Source organism: Rhea americana, unplaced genomic scaffold (assembly GCF_003343005.1).
Source record: "Rhea americana isolate MKP2758 unplaced genomic scaffold, rheAme1 scaffold_47, whole genome shotgun sequence".
Lineage (NCBI taxonomy): Eukaryota > Metazoa > Chordata > Aves > Rheiformes > Rheidae > Rhea > Rhea americana.
This window is the reverse complement of record NW_028186612.1, coordinates 3,075,003-3,092,782: the sequence shown is the minus strand read 5'-3', so window position 1 is coordinate 3,092,782 and position 17,780 is coordinate 3,075,003. Positions and strand designations below refer to the sequence as shown.

The window sequence follows — 17,780 nt, the reverse complement described above, 5'->3', positions numbered from 1 at the left end:
GTCCCGGCGGCCAGGTGGAAACGCTGCGCTGTCTGTGTGTTTGCACAGATAGACGTATGTGTGCGCGGGTATCTGTCTGTCTGTCTGTCTATCTATATATTTTTTTTTTGGAGTTGCACTCAGTTTTCCCCTTGTCAGTTCAGGCAGGAGCCCGCTCCGCTCCATCTTTAAGGCTGCGGTTCCAATTTTGTGATGTTGAAAGAACCGCGGTGGGGGGGGGAGAGGGCGAGGAGGAAGAGGAGGGGGGGAGGCGGCTTGACGGCGCTCTCTTCCCCAAATTTGCCCGGCCGAGGATGTTTTCCCGTCGCTACAGCAACACCTACCGGCAGCCTCTCCGCGCCCGGGCCGCCGGCCTCCTTCGCTCCCCGAAATAAACAGTTTGAGCTTGAGTTTGCACCTGGGAAAATATCTAATAAAGTTTCCTCACTGTGTATTTCCACTCTCCAACCCCCCCCCCTCCCCGGCCCGAAGTGTCTCTCACCTGCGAGTTACGGAATGGCGCTTTGGGAGGGGGCTGACACACGCCACAGCCCTCTGCCGAAGCAGTCCCGGCTTACTAACGCGCCTAATTGCAAAGCATCGGCCGGACGGGCAGAAAATGCTCCCAGTCATTTGCAAACCTAAAAGTCTAGTCATTTCTTACAGCGCATTATCAAGTCATCAGCACGTGTGTGTTTTTGTTTTTGTTTTTCATTTTCATTTTTCCCCGAGTTTTTCTTTTTTCTCTTTTTTTTTCCTCTTGCTGAGCGCTTCGCCCATGAGGCCCGTCAAGGTTCGGAGGTTTATTTTCGGGAGAGCGCGTTTGTTCTCTGCTCCGAGAGACTCCGCAGCTCCTGGCAAGCCTTTAATAATTTAGTGCAGGAAATGTGTGCGTATATATAGCAGGCAAGGTAATGCACAGTGTGTACCTACAGGAGGACAAATATGGAAACCTGGTGTGAATTATTCATAAGGTGTAATCAAATAGAGGATTTTCCTAGACAAAGCATACTTTGCTGTTTTCATATTTATTACGGTACAATCTGGGCTGAGTGCATTTGAACCTCATTTCATTTAGGCCATGTCAGATAACCTTTAATGCATTTGCTAATGTTTCTTATTTACCTTTCAAGTTGCTGGCAAGAAATAATGGCTTGACAGAAAATATAAAAGCAGTTTTTGTTAGTGGTGGTTTTTTTTTTCCCTGGGCCTTTTGAAAATTATTAGATCAAGTAAGCACTTCTTACGTTCTTCCCGGGGAAGATATTTTGCTTGTTCAGGCTCTGGCATGAGAAAAAATATATATATGTGTTGTGGTACTATGAACTGATTCATGCTGCTGTTCCGTGGCGCTGAGTAGTTTGGGTTTTACTGTTGCATAGTAGGCAGAGTCTATTTTTAACCAGAGGAAGGTTATGAAACCTTAGACCCAGCTGAGTGAAAATAATCTGGTCGGAGCTGGAAAGCCCGGCTCCCGCGCCCGGGCAGGCTCGCTCCCGCGGAGGGTCTCGCCGAGACGGGCGCCCGGCGCTGCGCGCCCGGCAAGCGTCGGAGCCGCCGCAGCGGCGCGAGGGAAACCGCTTAAGTAAATATGCCAAGAATTAAAATAGTTAAATGAATGAGCAATGAATCAGGGCTGATAGCGGGCTGGTTAGCGAGTCGCCCGGAGGCGTTGCTGGGATCAGCGCCGGGCTTCGCACGTCRGGCGTGTTAGGGGAGAAGCTCGGCTCCGCGCCGCTTTTTTAGGGATACTCACCCCGAGGTCGACTGGCCCGCCGTGAGCAGGTCRCACGGACGAGCACCCAGCTCCTCGCCGGGGAAGAAGGCAGGAATCCCTCCCTCCCCCTCCCCGTGACTCCGACGTGGCTCCGTGAGCGTATCCGGAGTCATACCCGACCGAAATAACGTGACGGCTGCTTCTCAAGCTCCTGTGGACTCCGGCTAGCTCGGCGGGATGCTTCGCCCGCTTCCAGCGCCGGATCGCGCTTCGCGCTGGGCCGGGAAGAACCCGCCTCGACTTCCAGGGCTCATCGCGCCCAGAAAGGCAGGAGATGGGCCCAGAAAGTGAAAAAGGGATATCTTCAGGCCACTGCACTCTTTAATTCTTCTTTTTTTTTTAACATCTTACTTTGCAGAGGGAAATTGGCTTTTAGCTGTTGCTGCCCAGATTGGGGATGCTTTCGTGCTTTGGGATGCTCCAAACCACCAGTCTGAAGCGTCCTCGCTCGCCGAGGTTCTCCTGCAGTGCTGGAGGAGCTGGTGCRGGGAACCGGGGTGCTAGCGAACGCTGCGGCTGCCTCTCTCGCCTTGTCGCACCCTGCAAAGTGTGTACAGAGCCCCAAAATACAACTCAGAAACTTCGTATCCACATCCTTGCGCACAAAACCATAATGTCTCTTTGTGTGGTTTGTTATAAATAGACCAACTGGACACTGATACTGGTTTTGGTTGCCTTCCTCTCTGCTTGGCTACACGAATGCCAAATCTTCTTAAATCTAAATGACTCGAAATATTTACAGCTGATATGTCGTCCAAGAGGAGGATAGTTAAAACATTAATTCCTTGCATTCCAGTGTGTTAGGGCTTTACCCTGCAACTTGCTGAGCGCCAGAAATAGGACTTAGCAGATTCAGTTCCCTTCCCCCCAACTAGACAGCCACCTCCACCCACTTCCCCCCCCTCAACTTTAATGCTCAAAAAAAAAAAAAGAAAAAAAAAAGGAGGGAGAGAGAGAAAAAGAAAGGAATGCACATCTGGGCTAAATATTTGTTAGAAAGTATTCCCAGGATAGTGGGAGTTCTGGTGCCAGAGAGGAATTCCTGCGGGTTTGATCCATTGCATTATGTACTTGTTCCAAAAGCTGTTTTCAGTAAAATAGATGAGTAAGAAGTCTTAGCCAAGAACAGAATGTCTTTTTTGGCAACTAAAAGGAAGATAGGATTATTTTATTTCAGGTTATGTAAAAAAAAAAAAAAATAGAGAGAGAAGGTGGTAAAATCCTCCTGCACTCCGTGGTGCTTGGAGAGATTTGCAGCGGCAAGCACAGGAGATCTTTCTTTTTTCCTTCACGCTACTATGCACATTCTTGTGACTTCTATGTAAGTRTACGGCTATAAATGTGGATTTGAGATTAAGACTTGCGGAATTACTGCAATTAAAATATCCTCACTGCATCTGAATTGGCCTCTGAGGCTTTTTGGCTGAGCATCCAGCAGTTTCGGCGACATTGGTTTCAAGGCAGTGCTCAAGTAGCTGGAGTGAATTCTGCTCCCAAAGGCTGGGGTCAGGGGGGCAAAGCACTGGCTTGACAGTCCTGTAGGATTTTTTTTTCTGGGGGGTAGATGGAAGTAGACACTGAYGAGTGCAGCCCCGCTGTGTTTGTACGGTGCGTAGTTCATGAGAAGCGTCTAAAAACTTCACCTGGAAAATGTTCCAGCCTAAAATCAGGAAACAGAAAGTGGGGGAAGGCGTCATGGGAGAACATGAATGGTGGGCAACAGGTTSTCCAGAAGCTTTCTCCCATTAACTGAGGATCGTGTTAGCATGATACCTACCTTATGCTGACAAAATAACAGATATTTTGAATACTACGGCATGCCAAAGGCTTTTTCTTCTATGTTTTGGCTTATTCTTATAGATGGGAGGGATGTATGCACCTTCCTTCTTTCTTCTGTTAAATACGCCTAATCAAGGACGATCATTTTTTTATGGAGGAAAAAGAAAAACTGCGCTATCTAAAACATAGCTTCCTTGGCTCTGGCTGTGTGTTTGTGTTAGTCTGGGTAGTTTACTCGAGAGAATACTTGTTTTTTCTGCCCTGTGGTTTGGGGGGAGGCTGTGCAGCTCATGCTAAGCGACGGATGCTATTGTGTTCAATAGTCATGCAGACCAGTTAAGCCATGCAAAAATGAGTGCCATCCTTTATTCTGCTGTTCCCTCTGCCCTGGTGTTTCTAACCSAAGGCTGTGAGTTAGAAAGGTCTTGATGCTCCCCAGCAGTGGAGCCAGATACGCCCCTGGAGGCAGGGCTTGGGGTCCTGCTGTTCAAGGAGGGAGATGGATATCTGTGCTGGGGGAGAAGCAATCCCTTGAGGGGAGGCTCCAGCCCTTGGATGGATGGGGTGTGGAAGGTGGTTGTGGCCCACAGCACCATTTGTGGCCCATGGGCAGAAGTTGTGAGGGTCRTAAGTCTTGAGAAGTAGCCATTCATGTCGGCGTGGAGCAGGGAGGAGAGGGTCCTGCAGCAAGTGAGCCTGGCCGGACCAACATTATTTCCCTGGGGCTTATCTTCATTTTAGTTGTGTGACCTTGACTGCTCTACCACCCTCCTCYGTCTCCTGGCAAGCTTGCATGTAGTCAAAATTATACCCGCGCCCATTTGTGTTTTGGCTTTCACCACATTTTGTGAATCCTTTGGCGCTTATCTTTGCTGCTCACCGTCTGTTCTGTTCGTGCGGGGACTCCTCAGAGGGCTTCTTTGTCCCTTCAGTGGCTGTAAGGTGGCATCCGTGGCCAGTGACAGACCTGGAGGCTGGGCCTTCACGAGGAGCCGCCGGYGGTCGGGAAGCCTGGAGGAGCAGAGAGGCGTTGCTCTGCTGCTTGCCATTTCTTGCAAAGTTCTTGGCCGCTCCTTGTCTTCAGCTGTGGAAGTGAGAGAGCCGGGCTGAGAAGTCCTCCAGCCTCCACCAGGACTCGTTGCAAGCCCCTGCTGCAGGTGGCAGGTTTGGAGGGTTTCTGCCCTCCCGTTCGTATCTTAGAGCAAGTGGGTGCCTTACGCACACGCACAGAAAAAAAGAGAGTTGAGGTTTCTCGTTGCAGCTTGGCAGCCTCTGCAGATTGCCTTGCGCAGACCAAGGCAGCCGAGGGGTTAATCCAGGTGTCAGGTAGGACACACACGGCTGATGGACGCCAGCCAGATCCACCTTCTCCCCCATCTGTGCTGGATTCAGGCCAAAAAAACCAACGGGCGGCAAAACCACCTGCAGCTCCAGGTCCGCGGAGAGGGACGAGGCGGGTCTGCGGTGGCCTGGCCCGGCCCCCGGAGCAGAGCGCCGCCGCGCCGGGCCCCGTCGGCACATGCTGCGGCAAATGATTAACTTTTTGGAACCRCAGGACTGATTCCGTCCAACAATTTTTAACCTTTTAGGGTCTCKCTGTCTCCCAGGAAAGCTGCTTGCGAAGGTGATTAATTGGCGCTTACGGGCTCTGGAGGCACCAAGCGCGCTTCTGCAACGCCGGGTATTACTGTGCAGGCTACTGAGATACTAAAATTAAAAGGCGGTTTTGGAGTTGGAGGAGGTTCGTATTTTCTGCTGGCATCTGTCAGCAGGGTGGGCTTTTCTGGAGACCTGAACGCACGGGCAGGCACGCAAAAGAGAGGGCAGGGAAGAGAGACACCCAACAGCAAAATTCATTTTTTCTTACTTGAGATGATGGAAAAGCACGRCAGAGATTTAGAAATGGAGACCAGCGCCGAACTACTTTGTTTTTAATTAGCTATGTTGGTTTTAATTGCTACCGCGCTTGATACATAACCCAGCCTAAACGAGAATAGCTGATTGAATGGGGGACTGGCTCTGAAAGGCACCGTGAGGAGGAGGGCCGCTCTTCACAGCTGATACATTTGTATTTCAGTGCTTCATTTAATAAGTCTGTTTCCCCAGGGGCCTATAGCAAGTAAATCATGCCAACAGATTGTTCTCCGCAAACGGGCTTATTTTTGTAATTAGCAAGACGTTGAAGCTGTAACTGCACCGAAAGCGAGTTGGGTGAGGAGTTAACATCAAAGAGTTAGGAAGCAAAGCGTCGCGCTCGTCCTCTGGTAACGTTTGCGCCGACTGAGTTTGTCTCCGGGCGGCGTATCGTGCGCGAGGGTTGGCTTTCGGCGGGCGAAGTGGGAAATTYGGCAGGCGCGCGCGGGGGGCACCTGCTGGGAATTCCCCCCCCCATCTCCTCCCCAGGGCTCGGGCTGGTTGACTTGGTGTCGTGCCAGCAGTTACTGCCGTCGTGGCTCGTCCTCGGGAATCGTCAGCGCTTCCCGCGCTTAATTTTGCCTTTCTCCCTTGGTTTTCAGGTATATGAAAGACACGGCRCCACCATGAGCGGGGTATTGAAAAGGAAGTACGAAGAGCTGGGGGATGACGGCACCTACTGCTCCTCCTCCTCCTGCTCCCCGCTGTCCTCCTCCTCGGCTTCCTCTGGCTGGGAATCGGACGAGGAGAGCTCGCACGGAGAGACCAAGCCCAGCTCGGCCTTAACGCCCAGTTTCACCCGTGAGTATCTCGTGTCGTCACTGGCAAGAGCCTCCGGGGTCCCCAGGGTCGGACAGGGCATTTCTATACCCCTTGGAGCGCACCTTCGTGGGTGGAAGGGGCCGTGTCACCTTCTTCATGTCATTAAGCCAAATGATTTATGTTGTTTTTTACAATAGCTGGCATTTTCAGGGTCGTCTTCCTCAGCCGTTCTCCCCTTCCTCCCAGTACTTGTTATTCATCGATAACTTTTTTGCAGAAGTTCAGATTTCCAAAAATAGAAACCTGTAGGACCTGAGCCTGCAGAGCCAGACTGGTGCCTTGAAGCCAATACTGTGGCTCCCTCCTCAGATCCTTCCACTCACTGTCAAACCATTAAGTGGACAACTCTTAAGCAGACAGGGCAGGCCCATAATGTTAGTTTTTAAAAATGATTAACCAGTGGCTTAATTGCCATTTCAAAGCCCGTTTCCTGAGTAAGATGGGTGCTCTGCCAGAGACCACGACACCTTTGACATTGCCTCCGCTGCTAAGGCAGATAAATGCTACTTTGTTTTCTCAGCAAAATCAGTTTGGAGAGCTTTCTCGGCAAACACATCGGAGAGAAGGTTGTAAAAATCCTTATCTGCCAGGCAAAGAACGAAAAGAAACAATAGGGGACCATCTTCAGTGAGGAGAAATGGTCCAGCCTAGTAAATTATGCTGAATACCCACTGCATAGAGCAGTTAAGGTCCACTTAGCAGACATACACAAACATGCAGTGGTCTGAAAAGGCTTTAGAAGTCTTGTAATAATAAAGAGTCTCATTCTTGCTTGTCTTCTTAGGTTTTGGGGCAAAACAATGAACTTTTTGTATTCCCTGGCTCAATCGGAGAAGGGTCGGGAATGGAAAAGCAATTTGGGGGAGGTTGGGGGGGAGCGGGGGGGAGAAGGAGAAGCGAACGCCGAAGCGTAGCAGCTCCGTCGATAAATGGTCGCGGTGGTCAAGTCGCCCTCGGACAGAGAGCTCGCGTGGCAGATGGACGCGAGGTCGTGCCGAACGGGCGCGGAGATGGCGTCGGAGCGAGCGCAGGCCCCCGTTCGAAACCCGCCGCGAGTCAGCCGGCACGGCTGGCCGGATTTCACCGAAATGCTGGGCTTCGGCGRGCGAGGCCGGCGAAACGCGGGCGCGCCTCGCCGCCCGGCCCCGCGCTTCCCCAGCCGGGCGCCCCGCGTTTGGGGCGGTCGTTCGGGTCCGGTCTCTGCAGCGACGGCGCCCGGCGAGGGTGGCTCCCGTCTCTGCCACCGTCGCGACCGCGCTGGGGCATCTCCGAGCCTTTCGTGATGGCGACTGAGATGTCCGTGCTGCCTCCCGGGAGGGATTAGCAGCCAACGGGACCGAACTCCCCCCCCCCCCCAACGTGCTCAAATTGCAGAAATAAAGCAGTTCTGTAACCCAATATTACCGCGACTGGCGTTCCCCTTTCTGCGGCCAGCGTGGCTCTCGGGTTGCCCCTGCCGATTAGTCCGCCTCCACCCCTGGCGTTTGCAAACGTGCAGAGCCAGGTATCCCCAGAGGGGCTCAGCTTTAGGTGGGGGTAGCGTGTTTCAGCAGTTGGAGACGAACCAGAGCCATGTTTTGCCACGTTTAGCCCGGGATCACCTGCGTGGGGATGAACGTCTTCGCAGCTGCTCTCAGTTGAGCCTCTTGGGAATAAGCTCTGGATTCGTAGTTCCTCCCAGGGGATGGTCCAAGGAAGTACCGGGAAAACAGCCCTTTCGGCTGCTTTGTGCTAGGCTACACAAGCCCGTTCGCGTGCAGGGTCTGTGCTCGGGCATCCCGGGAGCGGACCTCGCCGTCCCAAACGCGGATGGCAGCAGCTTGCCGGCACGGCGCTCCGGTCCGAGGCAAGACCGGCCCGTGAGATGTTGTGTTGCTTGTTCGCTGTGCTCTGCYGCGCTTGAAGAATAAGCAAATCTGTGTTTCCTGGAGGAGATCATGCAGGCAGGAGAAGCAGCAGCCRCTTCGTAGGGTTAATCTACTCAGCGATTCTGCAGCATCAGGGCTTGGCTTAGTTTCTATCCATCCTTTTTCCCTCTTTGGACAGTTAGATCCTACAGGACAAGGAGCCTTCAGCTGATGCCGTGACCTTACCCTGCCACGTCGCTCTTGCGAGAGTAATTGCGAGTCCTGCCTTTACGTAGTATCTACAGCCCTTCATTTGCGAGGGTGGCCCTCCTGACTTTATGTGCTTTTTTCCGTTTTTAGCCACGTCTATCCTGAAGAAATCCAAGCGWCTAAAGAAGAACAATGTGGAGTTTGACCGGGTCACTGTGTTTTACTTCCCGCGCTGCCAGGGGTTCACGAGCGTGCCTAGTCGCGGTGGCTGCACCCTGGGGATGGTGAGCAAGCACAGCTCCTCCAGGCAGTTCACGCTAGCAGAGTTCTCGAAGGAGCAGGAGAACGTCCGCCGGGAGAAACTCGAAGAGAAATTAAAAGAAGAGAAGTTGGAAGCGTTGAAATGGAAAGTGAGTAAGAGCGTGAGCGGGTGAATATTCGTAGTCAATAGTCACTTTTTATTCGAGGCCTCTCTGTGACCTCAGGACATAAGTCCTTGGCCTTGCTTTGATCACCAAAAAACACAGACTCCAGCATAGGATTTTCAGTTCAGTTCTCTACACTTGAAGGGTGACAAAAAAAATGCTGAATTCCATGCGTTGGATATCTGTCAGGTCTTCAGGTGAGACCTTAAGGAGAGGCCTGTGCCCTCCATGGCCTTGGGCTCTCTGGGAAAAGTCAGGTTTGTCCTGGGGGCTGTGACCCAGATGTTGATCCTGGAGCCTGCCACCACTGGAGCAAACCTTTCCTTTCTAGTTGCTCCCCAAACTTGGTGTGGGCAGCCACTGATTTGATCCCCTTTCCGTGATTTTCCCGGCCACRTGGAGCTTGGTGGTCGCAGCAGGTCCCTAACACTCTGCCCATGCTCTGCTCCCAGCTGACCATGAACGGCACGAAGGAGTCGGAAGAGGCCAACCAACTCACCATCGAAGACATCTCTGACGACGACATCGACGTGAGCAACGTGGACCTGGAAGACGGCTTCTTCCTCCAGCCCTACCCAGCCAAGAAGAGGCGGGCGCTGCTCAAAGCCGTGGGAGTGAAGAAGATCGACAAGGAGGAGAAGCGGGAGCTGCACAACATCCGCCTGTCGCGGGAAGACTGCGGCTGCGACTGCCAGGAGTTCTGCGATCCGGAGACCTGCAGCTGCAGCTTAGCGGGCATCAAGTGTCAGGTAGGGCGCTTCGCCGCGGCTCCCGGGCAGCGCGCCACCGCACGTCCYGCCTGCTGGAGAGGGAAAGGGGAGGGCGCTGGCGGGGGGACCCGAGCGGGAGCGAAATGTGAGCCCGCACGCAGCGAGCGGGTGCGCGGGCAGCAGGGCCAGAGGGGAAAGCCAAGGCTCCAGCTGGCTCGTGGGCGTTAAAAGCAGGCTGGTTAGGGGCAAGGAGGACGGAGTTAGGCCACCCGGTTAAAAAAATGCATTTGGTGCTAACCGGAGAGGAAACCTTCCAGAGACACTGTCCACGTCAGTGGACATCACCCCATGGTGAGCTGTGGAGGCCACCTGCAAACGAAGCCGGCGGAGTGATGCCTATATTTTCTGTTAGGGATTTTATTCTTTTTTTTTTTCCCCTCCCTGGTGCGTGTGTGCCAGGCTGTGTCTGGGGAGACACGTTTCCCGTTTTGGGGGCCACTGAAGCCCTCGCTGCTGTGGTTAGCGGATGGGGTTGGTGCGGGGAGGGTGTGCGCAAACCCGGGCTCCGTGCGTGTGTCACAGYCCCCCTCTAGTGGCTGCTCCTAATTCGGATGTGACGGCACCACAGATGCCAGCTAGACAATTTGTCCCCCCTCTCAGAGAGGGACAAGAGCTCATGGTATGCATATGTATTAAACAGCACGATGCACATATATTAAACCTCATATTTGCCCACTGTTTTCCATATATATTTTCTTTTTAAGGGTTAATGCGTTACATTTCTTTTTGCCTGTTACCTTTCCAGTCGTAAGTTGTACTGAAATTCATCATTTTTTTTTATGACAACCCTACCAAAGGGCAGAATGCCATTTTCTATTCTTTTTTTAAAAAAAATAATCTTCCTTTCGAGTCTCTTAGCTGTCAGTTTGCACTGCAGAGGTGGTTTCTCAGAGTTGGTGAGCGAGTAAAGGGCAGTTTCAGTTTTACTAAGCCGCACTTCCCATGATTTCGTGTCACAGTTTCCTTGCTGCTTGCAGCGGCTCTCGCAGTGTCTTGGCACAGAAGGGACGGGGGTAGGACACCCTCAGAGGTGGGTTGGTCCCACAGGTCTAACCCCGCGTGTGCTTGTTCCCGTGGCAGATGGATCACACGTCATTCCCTTGCGGCTGCACCAAGGACGGCTGCGGAAACACCGAAGGGCGAATCGAGTTCAACCAGGCCCGCGTGCAGACCCACTTCATCCACACCATTATGAAACTGGAGCTGGAGAAGAAGCAGCAGAGCAGTGAGAAAACAGCCGAAGGCGCCGAGTCCTCCTTCCGGGAGAGGCTCCATCAGTTTGGATGTTCGGTAGGGAAAACCGTCTTCGAGGAAAGAGCAGTGCCCCTGACGCCGGCCTTCCAGTTCAACATGGACCTGGAGACCATCGGGGAGAACAGCTGCAGCAGCGACATGACGGACTCCTCCATCTCCTCCAGCCCCAGCGAGGACCTGGAGGAGCCCTACGAGAACGGCCCCTCCGACAAGTCCCAGTCGGACGTCGACGACGACGGCCTGGCAAGGATACTCCACTTCAACGACTCCGACGTCGAAGAAAACAGCAATAACTGCCAGGACAACTTGAGTTGCTTCCACCCCGCGGATTTCTTCAGTGCCGGCATCGAAGAGCAGTGCGGCCCCGGCGTGGAGAAGGCCAGCACGGGGGGGACGGGCTCCGGGCATCTGTCCCACCTCTCCGAGTGCCTGGACGAGAACGCCAACCAGGATGCGAGCTGTTTTCTGGACGAGGCCGCCCACGCGCACTGCGACGGGCTTTCCTGCTGCGCTTCCTCCTCGGCGGAGCAGTGCTCCAAGAGCTACACGGATCTCAGCCTTTCCTCTGACTCCTTGGATTTCTTTCAGTCCTTCTCAGACTATAACTTGGGACCTCTTTATAACTCCTTAAAGGAATACGAGAACCTCGATAACTTCTCAGCGTTACAGTTTCAGTTGCCTAATTTCCCTGGCTTCCCGCAAGCTGGAGATCAGGGCTCCTGTTTCTTGGAGTCCCTCATCGGGTTGTCTGAATCCATCCCAGAAACCCCGGCCCCCTTCACAGACAATCAACTTTTGGAAGATGCCATTAAGTCATCGCTCATGGAAACGGTGAAAGTTTAAAAAGCGCCTGCGGGGCGAGGGAGGGAGGGAGGGAGGGCAGCTCTGGAGCCCCGAAACTAAAACTGAAGAACGGTCGAGCGGACAAACTTTCGCCAAGAGGAAAATGTGCTATGAGAAAGGAACTTTCTAAGCAAACAAACTATTTTTGGTCTTTGTAGAACACGGACGTTTTGACATACTGCAGCTACAATCAGTTCTCTTGCTGTTTGTGCAAAATTTATAAACTTTCGTGGTGGGGTGGGAGGGTGGGGAGGGGGAAAGACTTTCCAGTATGAATTTCCTTGTGTTTTGTATGAAAAGACCGGTTGAGAAATACTCCTTGTTAGCATTGCCAGTCGTACACGCAGCSCCTTCGAGAAACTTTTCAGTGTTGCAGAAACTTTTTAGGACAACTTTTGAAGCTGTATTTATTGTGAAAAATTGTGATTTGCGTAAGAGTTAGCCCAACATGCTCTTATGTTTAAATCTGACAAGGTTTACAGAAGAGATCCGTACACTATATGCATAATCATTCTTTGTCTATTTATTGCAAATTCCAGAATTTTAAGTAGCCACCGAAGCTTGAACTAGCATGAAACCTTATTTAAATTGGTAATACCTCAGATGTATTATGTGTACAATCATATTTTTTGCATAATATATCTGTATTTATTTATTTTTTRCCTGTACTACATGATGAGCACTGTGGTTATCGATGACCTGGAAGGGCAATAAGGTCTTTAGCAGCACACATCCTCAACACGACGCTGTTTTTGGGGTCCGAAAGGCGTTGGCTTTGTCTGATGCCTCTCTGGTCTTCACTTAACGTTTCTGAAAGAGCCTAACACRAGCAGGTGGGAGGGGAGGGAGAGGGGGAAAACGTGCGTAGCAGCATCCTTTGGTAGCTAGCAGACCTTTCATGGACACGGTAACCCAAAGGTGTGCGATACCTGTAATTCTGCTGTGGAAAGCAAACGAGCAAAACCCTAAACTGTTTCRAGGAGCAATGTGAGCTAACTATATTTAAACAGCAGCAGCAAAAAAAAGGAAGCGTTTTTCATAAATTCTCCTATAACTTATTTCGTTTCCTAAGGATTTGGCCACRGGATCACGAGCGATCGCTGGAGCCGGGAGCAGCGGGCGGTGGAAGGACCTTCCCGGCCCGCGGGACTCCGGCTCCCGTTTGCGTATCCGGATCCCGCCCCAGCAACGCGCCAGCTTTCGCTTCGGGTGTCCCATTCCCGGGAAGGGGCGAGGGGCCGCGCGGGGAGACCCCACGAGCGGGGCCGGGGCGTGGGTCTCGGGACCTTTCCTTCGGCCGCGTTGCTCATATCGGAGGCGGCAGAGGTTGCGCCGGTCGGATGAGCACCGCAGACTGATAATTCAGGAAATTTTGGCGTACGAACATAGCGAAGGCTGTTGTGTGTCTTTCCTTTTTTTTTTTTTTTCTCCTTAATTATTATTATTATTATTATTATTATTATTTAATTGTGCATCTTCTCTTGCGTTGAGCCGGCCAGCTTTTTAAGACAGGGACGCGTAGAAACGGAGCGGGGCGAGCGTCGACCCTCGCGGGAGCCAGCCCCGCGCTCGCCATCGCCCCGTGGGACCGACGGGAGGGCAGCTGTAGGAATACTACTGGCAGATGGAGGATTTCCTGGATAAATATATATATATACTAATATATATATATATATATATAATTTTTTTTTCCTTGAGACTGAAAATCCCCTTCAGTTATCTTCTAGGTGGTAGTTTCTATCCTTCAGTCTGCATCAAAAATACTGACAATTAAGAGTCTGGTACCATTCTGTATTTATTGGCACTAATATATTTTATAACATTCCTGAGTTTCTCTGCATATATATATATTTATATATGTAAAATATATACATATATTTTATATATATATAYACACACACACTTTTTTTTTTAAATGAATGATGGGGATAGACTCCTGCCTTTGTGGATTTTTTTTCTATAATTTATTCATTGTATTTGTGTTAGTGCCAAGAAAAAGACTTTTTTCTTTCTTTTTTTCAAGGCACTGAATTGTAAATATATAATTTTTTTTTCTTCTCAGTATCTGTGTAAAAAGTTGCCTGTTAAACAGTTTAAAAACTGGGTATTTATTGACACAATCTGTAATTATCTAATGTATTGATTGAAACGCTTTGGTTTCAACATAGCTTTATTTTAGCTTTCTTTGTGTATATATTGTGATTATGTTGCTTAAAGGTACAAGTAAAAAAAAATGCTTTATTTTTACCTTATCCATTTTCATTTGTTTAAAGAAAGCGTATTTGTCTACAGCTGCTGTCTCTCATTTCATCAAAGCAATATGAAGAAATTTCCATTACACTTTCAATAAAAGAATTTTGTTTGCATCTGGGACTGCCTTTGCCTCGTTCCTGGCTATTTCAGCACAAGTGTTTGCTAATATTCTTCACTCCAGCTCAAAAACTTGCCGGATCGTTGGCTTGGAAGTTGTAGTAGGTGTTGTAGGTGTTTTGAGTGAGTCCAGCTGAGGGAAGCTGGCACAGGGCTCTTTTTGAGGCCGGCAGAGCTGGTACGTGGCTTGGTGGCAGCATCACCCCCGCAAGGGGCCAAACCTGCATGGTGCCCAGCGGTGGGAGCCCAGGGCCGCTGGTGGCTGAGCACTGGAGCAGGTTGCCCAGAGAGGCTGTGGAGTCTCCTCTGGAGATACTCAAAACCTGCCTGGATGTGATTGTGTCTAATGAGCTCTTGGTGACCCTGCTTGAGCAGGGAGGTTGGACTAGATGATCTCCAGAGGTCCCTTCCAACCTCAACCATTCTGTGACTGTGTGTGTGACCCTCTGTGCTCATCACCTCGCTGACACCCAAAAAAGCACAGGGAAAGCTATAGGGTCCAAAAGCCCTTGGAAGTGGCACAGAAGAAGATCTTGGAGATGCCCACAAGTCCGTCTGGCATCCTCTCGGGGARCGTCTCCTAGCCAAGGGCTAATCACCACCTCGGTAAGCCCTGGCGTCAGGTCAGGAGAGTGGAGCTGCAGAGCATGTGGCTCGGAGACCCTGGCCAGCTGTGTCCTGGCCCTGAGATACACACGGGGAGGGACGTGCTGCGCCCACTCAGCTCATGCAGGGCTGTGGCGTGGTCTGGGCCAATCCTCCGAGCTGCTTCTCTGTCTGAGCCTTGCCTCCGGAAAACAAGTGGTCAGCAAAGTGTGGGGAGAGCACCTTGCCAAGGAAACCAGATGCTGCAGTCACACCAAAGCCCAGCAAAGTCCTGACCCAGCGGGCTGCGTTGTCTGGCCGTACTCTTCATCGCTGGCCAAAAGGTCACCAAGACCCTGCATGAGCTGGCAAGACCCTGAAGACATTTCCTGTGCCTACAAAGCCTGGCTGGAGCCTTCCCGAAGTCCTAAGAAAAACAGTTTAATTGCCTGTGGATGCCAGCACCATGAAGCAGTTCTTCTTTCTTCTTTCTTTTTCTTCTTTCTTCTTTCTTTTTCTTTATCTTTTTTCTTTTTTCTTTTTTTTTAAGCAGTCTTGAATGGATTTATGTGTCCCCTTGGCCTGGAGAAACATCAACGCGGARCCTTCAGCCTGTCCCAGTTCTGGCTACACCTAATGAGGGAGATTCTGGGCCCCGCTTCCTCCGTATTTCATGCAGACAAGAGGGCAGCTTCTTGAAAGCAGTCCAGTTGCTGTAATTAATTCTGGGTGGCCAGGCCTGGAGAACAAGTGTTCCTGCTAGCAAAGCTTTTTATGCATCAACTTCCTGGCGCCTTCTGACAACTCACAGAAACAGGGTGGTGGGGTCCCCGCAACCACGGGGTGGCCCATCAACGGCTGGGCGAAGGCAAGTGTGCACGCGTGTCCCCTCGCGTGCATCCCGGGACAGACGCTCGGCCAGAGGACAACAYGCAACGGGCGCCCCACCTTGCAAACCCACCACGCCTGCGGGCATGCGTGAAACCAGCCCGTCGCCCCGGCACGTCTGCAGAAGCCTGGGCCGCGGGATGAGATGTTTCGCAAGCCGGTGGCAGGTTGGTCGTGCTGGGGTTGCAGCATCCACGAGGCCGGGGCAGAGGGCGGCAGGAGACGACGCCGGCGCTCGAGTTTGACAGTTGTGCTCTGCGACGCGTGACCGCCCGCGGGAAAAAGAGCACCGCAGAAAAAAAATGAGYGAATGCAAATCAGAGAGGCTCGTGCCAGAACACAAGCTATTTTCAGAAATACCAGTCTTTCACAGGCTTGATAGTGGTGTTTAAACCTCTCAAAATCTAGTCTGGGTTGGAAGGAAAAAAAAGGTCTATTGCAGAGGTGTTTTCCATAACTATGAAAATGATGCTAATGAATGAAAATAATACCCACGCCCTTGTGTTGAACAGGTAGCCTTTTAGTTCAACAGCMGCTCTGCAGTCTTGATTGACAAAAAAGGAGGATTTTCCTGCTTTTCAGTCCTGCAAAAAGCCCACCTGTGTCTGGGTGGATCAATCCTTTCCTTTCATGATCAGGAAAATTGTTGGCTTAGTGTTGATGGCTGCACCTTTGCTCCAAGTCTGCCAGTTTCTCTGCTGTGACACGGTGCCACCAGGGCTTGTACTGGTGAGCCACAGGCTACCCACTGGTCCCAGGCCTGGGGCCAGATGGGAAAGGATCTTTGGGGTGATTTGGTTAATGATTTGGGGAGAAAAGTGTTGTGCACCTATTGCTTGGCAGAGCAAGGCTTTTGTCCTGAAGAGCATCTCCTGAAGCTGGCTGTTAGGACATCCGTGCCGCTGGCCTTTCGGCGGGGCCACTGCAATTTTCCCGGTGCAGATACTTGCAGTGGACCGTGACAATTGTTCTTTGAAAGTTGCTTCCTGCTCCATCAGTGTCAGTCCGTGCTGAGAAGAAGGAATCAAAAGGGGTATTCAGTCTCTCTYTGGCCTCCTGAAACAGCCCTGGGACTTAGCAGTAGCAATGACTTTCTTTTTTTCTTTTTCTTTTTTCTTTTTCTTTGTAGGGGTAGAAATCAGTGCATCAGGACTGCGGTCTGGCTGCACTGTTTCCAGAGCTTGCTTGGCAAAACCACCGTGTCCCAATGTCCAGAGGGCTTTTGGGGTGGTGGACGCATTGCGCAGCAGACCTTATTTCCTGGGACGAGCGGTCCCTGGAATTGATTGGGGCATGCTGCACATTTCTAGCAGCCAGGTCTTGTGTCTTATCTGCTCAGTGCTGAGCACCCCTGGGAGACACTGCGTGCTCGTATTTCCCCGTGGCTTCCTCGGGAACTGCTCACCACATTGGGTGGCGGTCCTTAATCCGAGACTGGCTGTGAATAAAGCGCGCCTAGCTCACTTTGTGGCCATTTGTGTGGCCACGTCCATCCTTGGGAGTGTCCGTAGCAAACGTGCTGGCTTACAACCATGCCCTATCGCCCAAAGGACCACTGCCTGTGAGCACTAACGTAAGCAAGCCAGGCAGCTCCACCTGGATGGCAAGAAAGCATGTACAACTGGAGAGAGCACAGATTTACAGAGAAGATGAACTGCTCCCTTGAGTCCTTTGGCTCTAAAGGAAGCCCAGAGGGAGCAGCTCAGACATAGTCAAACGCATTAGTGTCACATATACTCAAATGCACCACGCAAATGATTCTTACCCCCCTCAATATCTTCCCAAGGTCACATGGGATGTTCGTGGTGCAGCTCAGCACCAGCTTTGTCCCACCTCTCAGCCTTAGCCCTCCTCTGCCTCTCTTGGCTACCCACATGGCATGGTAATCAGCCCAAACCAACGCATGCTGCCCGGCAGATGGGTTCGGGCTGAGCTAAAACGGGGCTGGAAAATATTTTTCAGAATCTGTTAACAATTACTGTCCGCTGATATCTGAGGGCTTGTCTACACGGTTGACTGCCTGGAGCACTTCTTGTGGAAGGAGCTGCTCAACAACAGTTGTTGCAGAACAGCCCTGGTTTTTAAAGACACTCCATTCTGGAATAACTGTCCCTTCTCTTCTGGGATGATTAGCATGTTTCCAGCGCAGAGTTGGGTTTTTTGTAGTAAGTGTTACCTGGGGGCGGGGAGGGGGTGTTATTCTAGCCAGTGTGATGAGGGAGTTGAGGTGTCAGGTGTTGCTCAGCGCCTCGGACCTGAGCCTGAGCCTGACCTCCAGGTAGATGTTCACGGATGGTGGCCATCACTCTTGATGGAC

At 51.5% G+C, this 17,780-nt stretch overlaps 1 protein-coding gene across 1 annotated transcript; it reads left to right on the top strand.

The window, feature by feature from the left end:
• The first annotated feature begins 5,779 nt into the window (after positions 1-5,779).
• On the top strand, positions 5,780-11,870 carry CSRNP1 (cysteine and serine rich nuclear protein 1). The gene is made up of 4 exons (XM_085316469.1): positions 5,780-6,250; positions 8,479-8,738; positions 9,206-9,502; positions 10,604-11,870. The coding sequence occupies exons 1-4, from the start codon at positions 6,076-6,078 to the stop codon at positions 11,618-11,620; spliced, it is 1,749 nt and encodes a 582-aa protein (XP_085172595.1). The 5' UTR covers positions 5,780-6,075; the 3' UTR covers positions 11,621-11,870.
• The last annotated feature ends 5,910 nt before the right edge of the window (positions 11,871-17,780 follow it).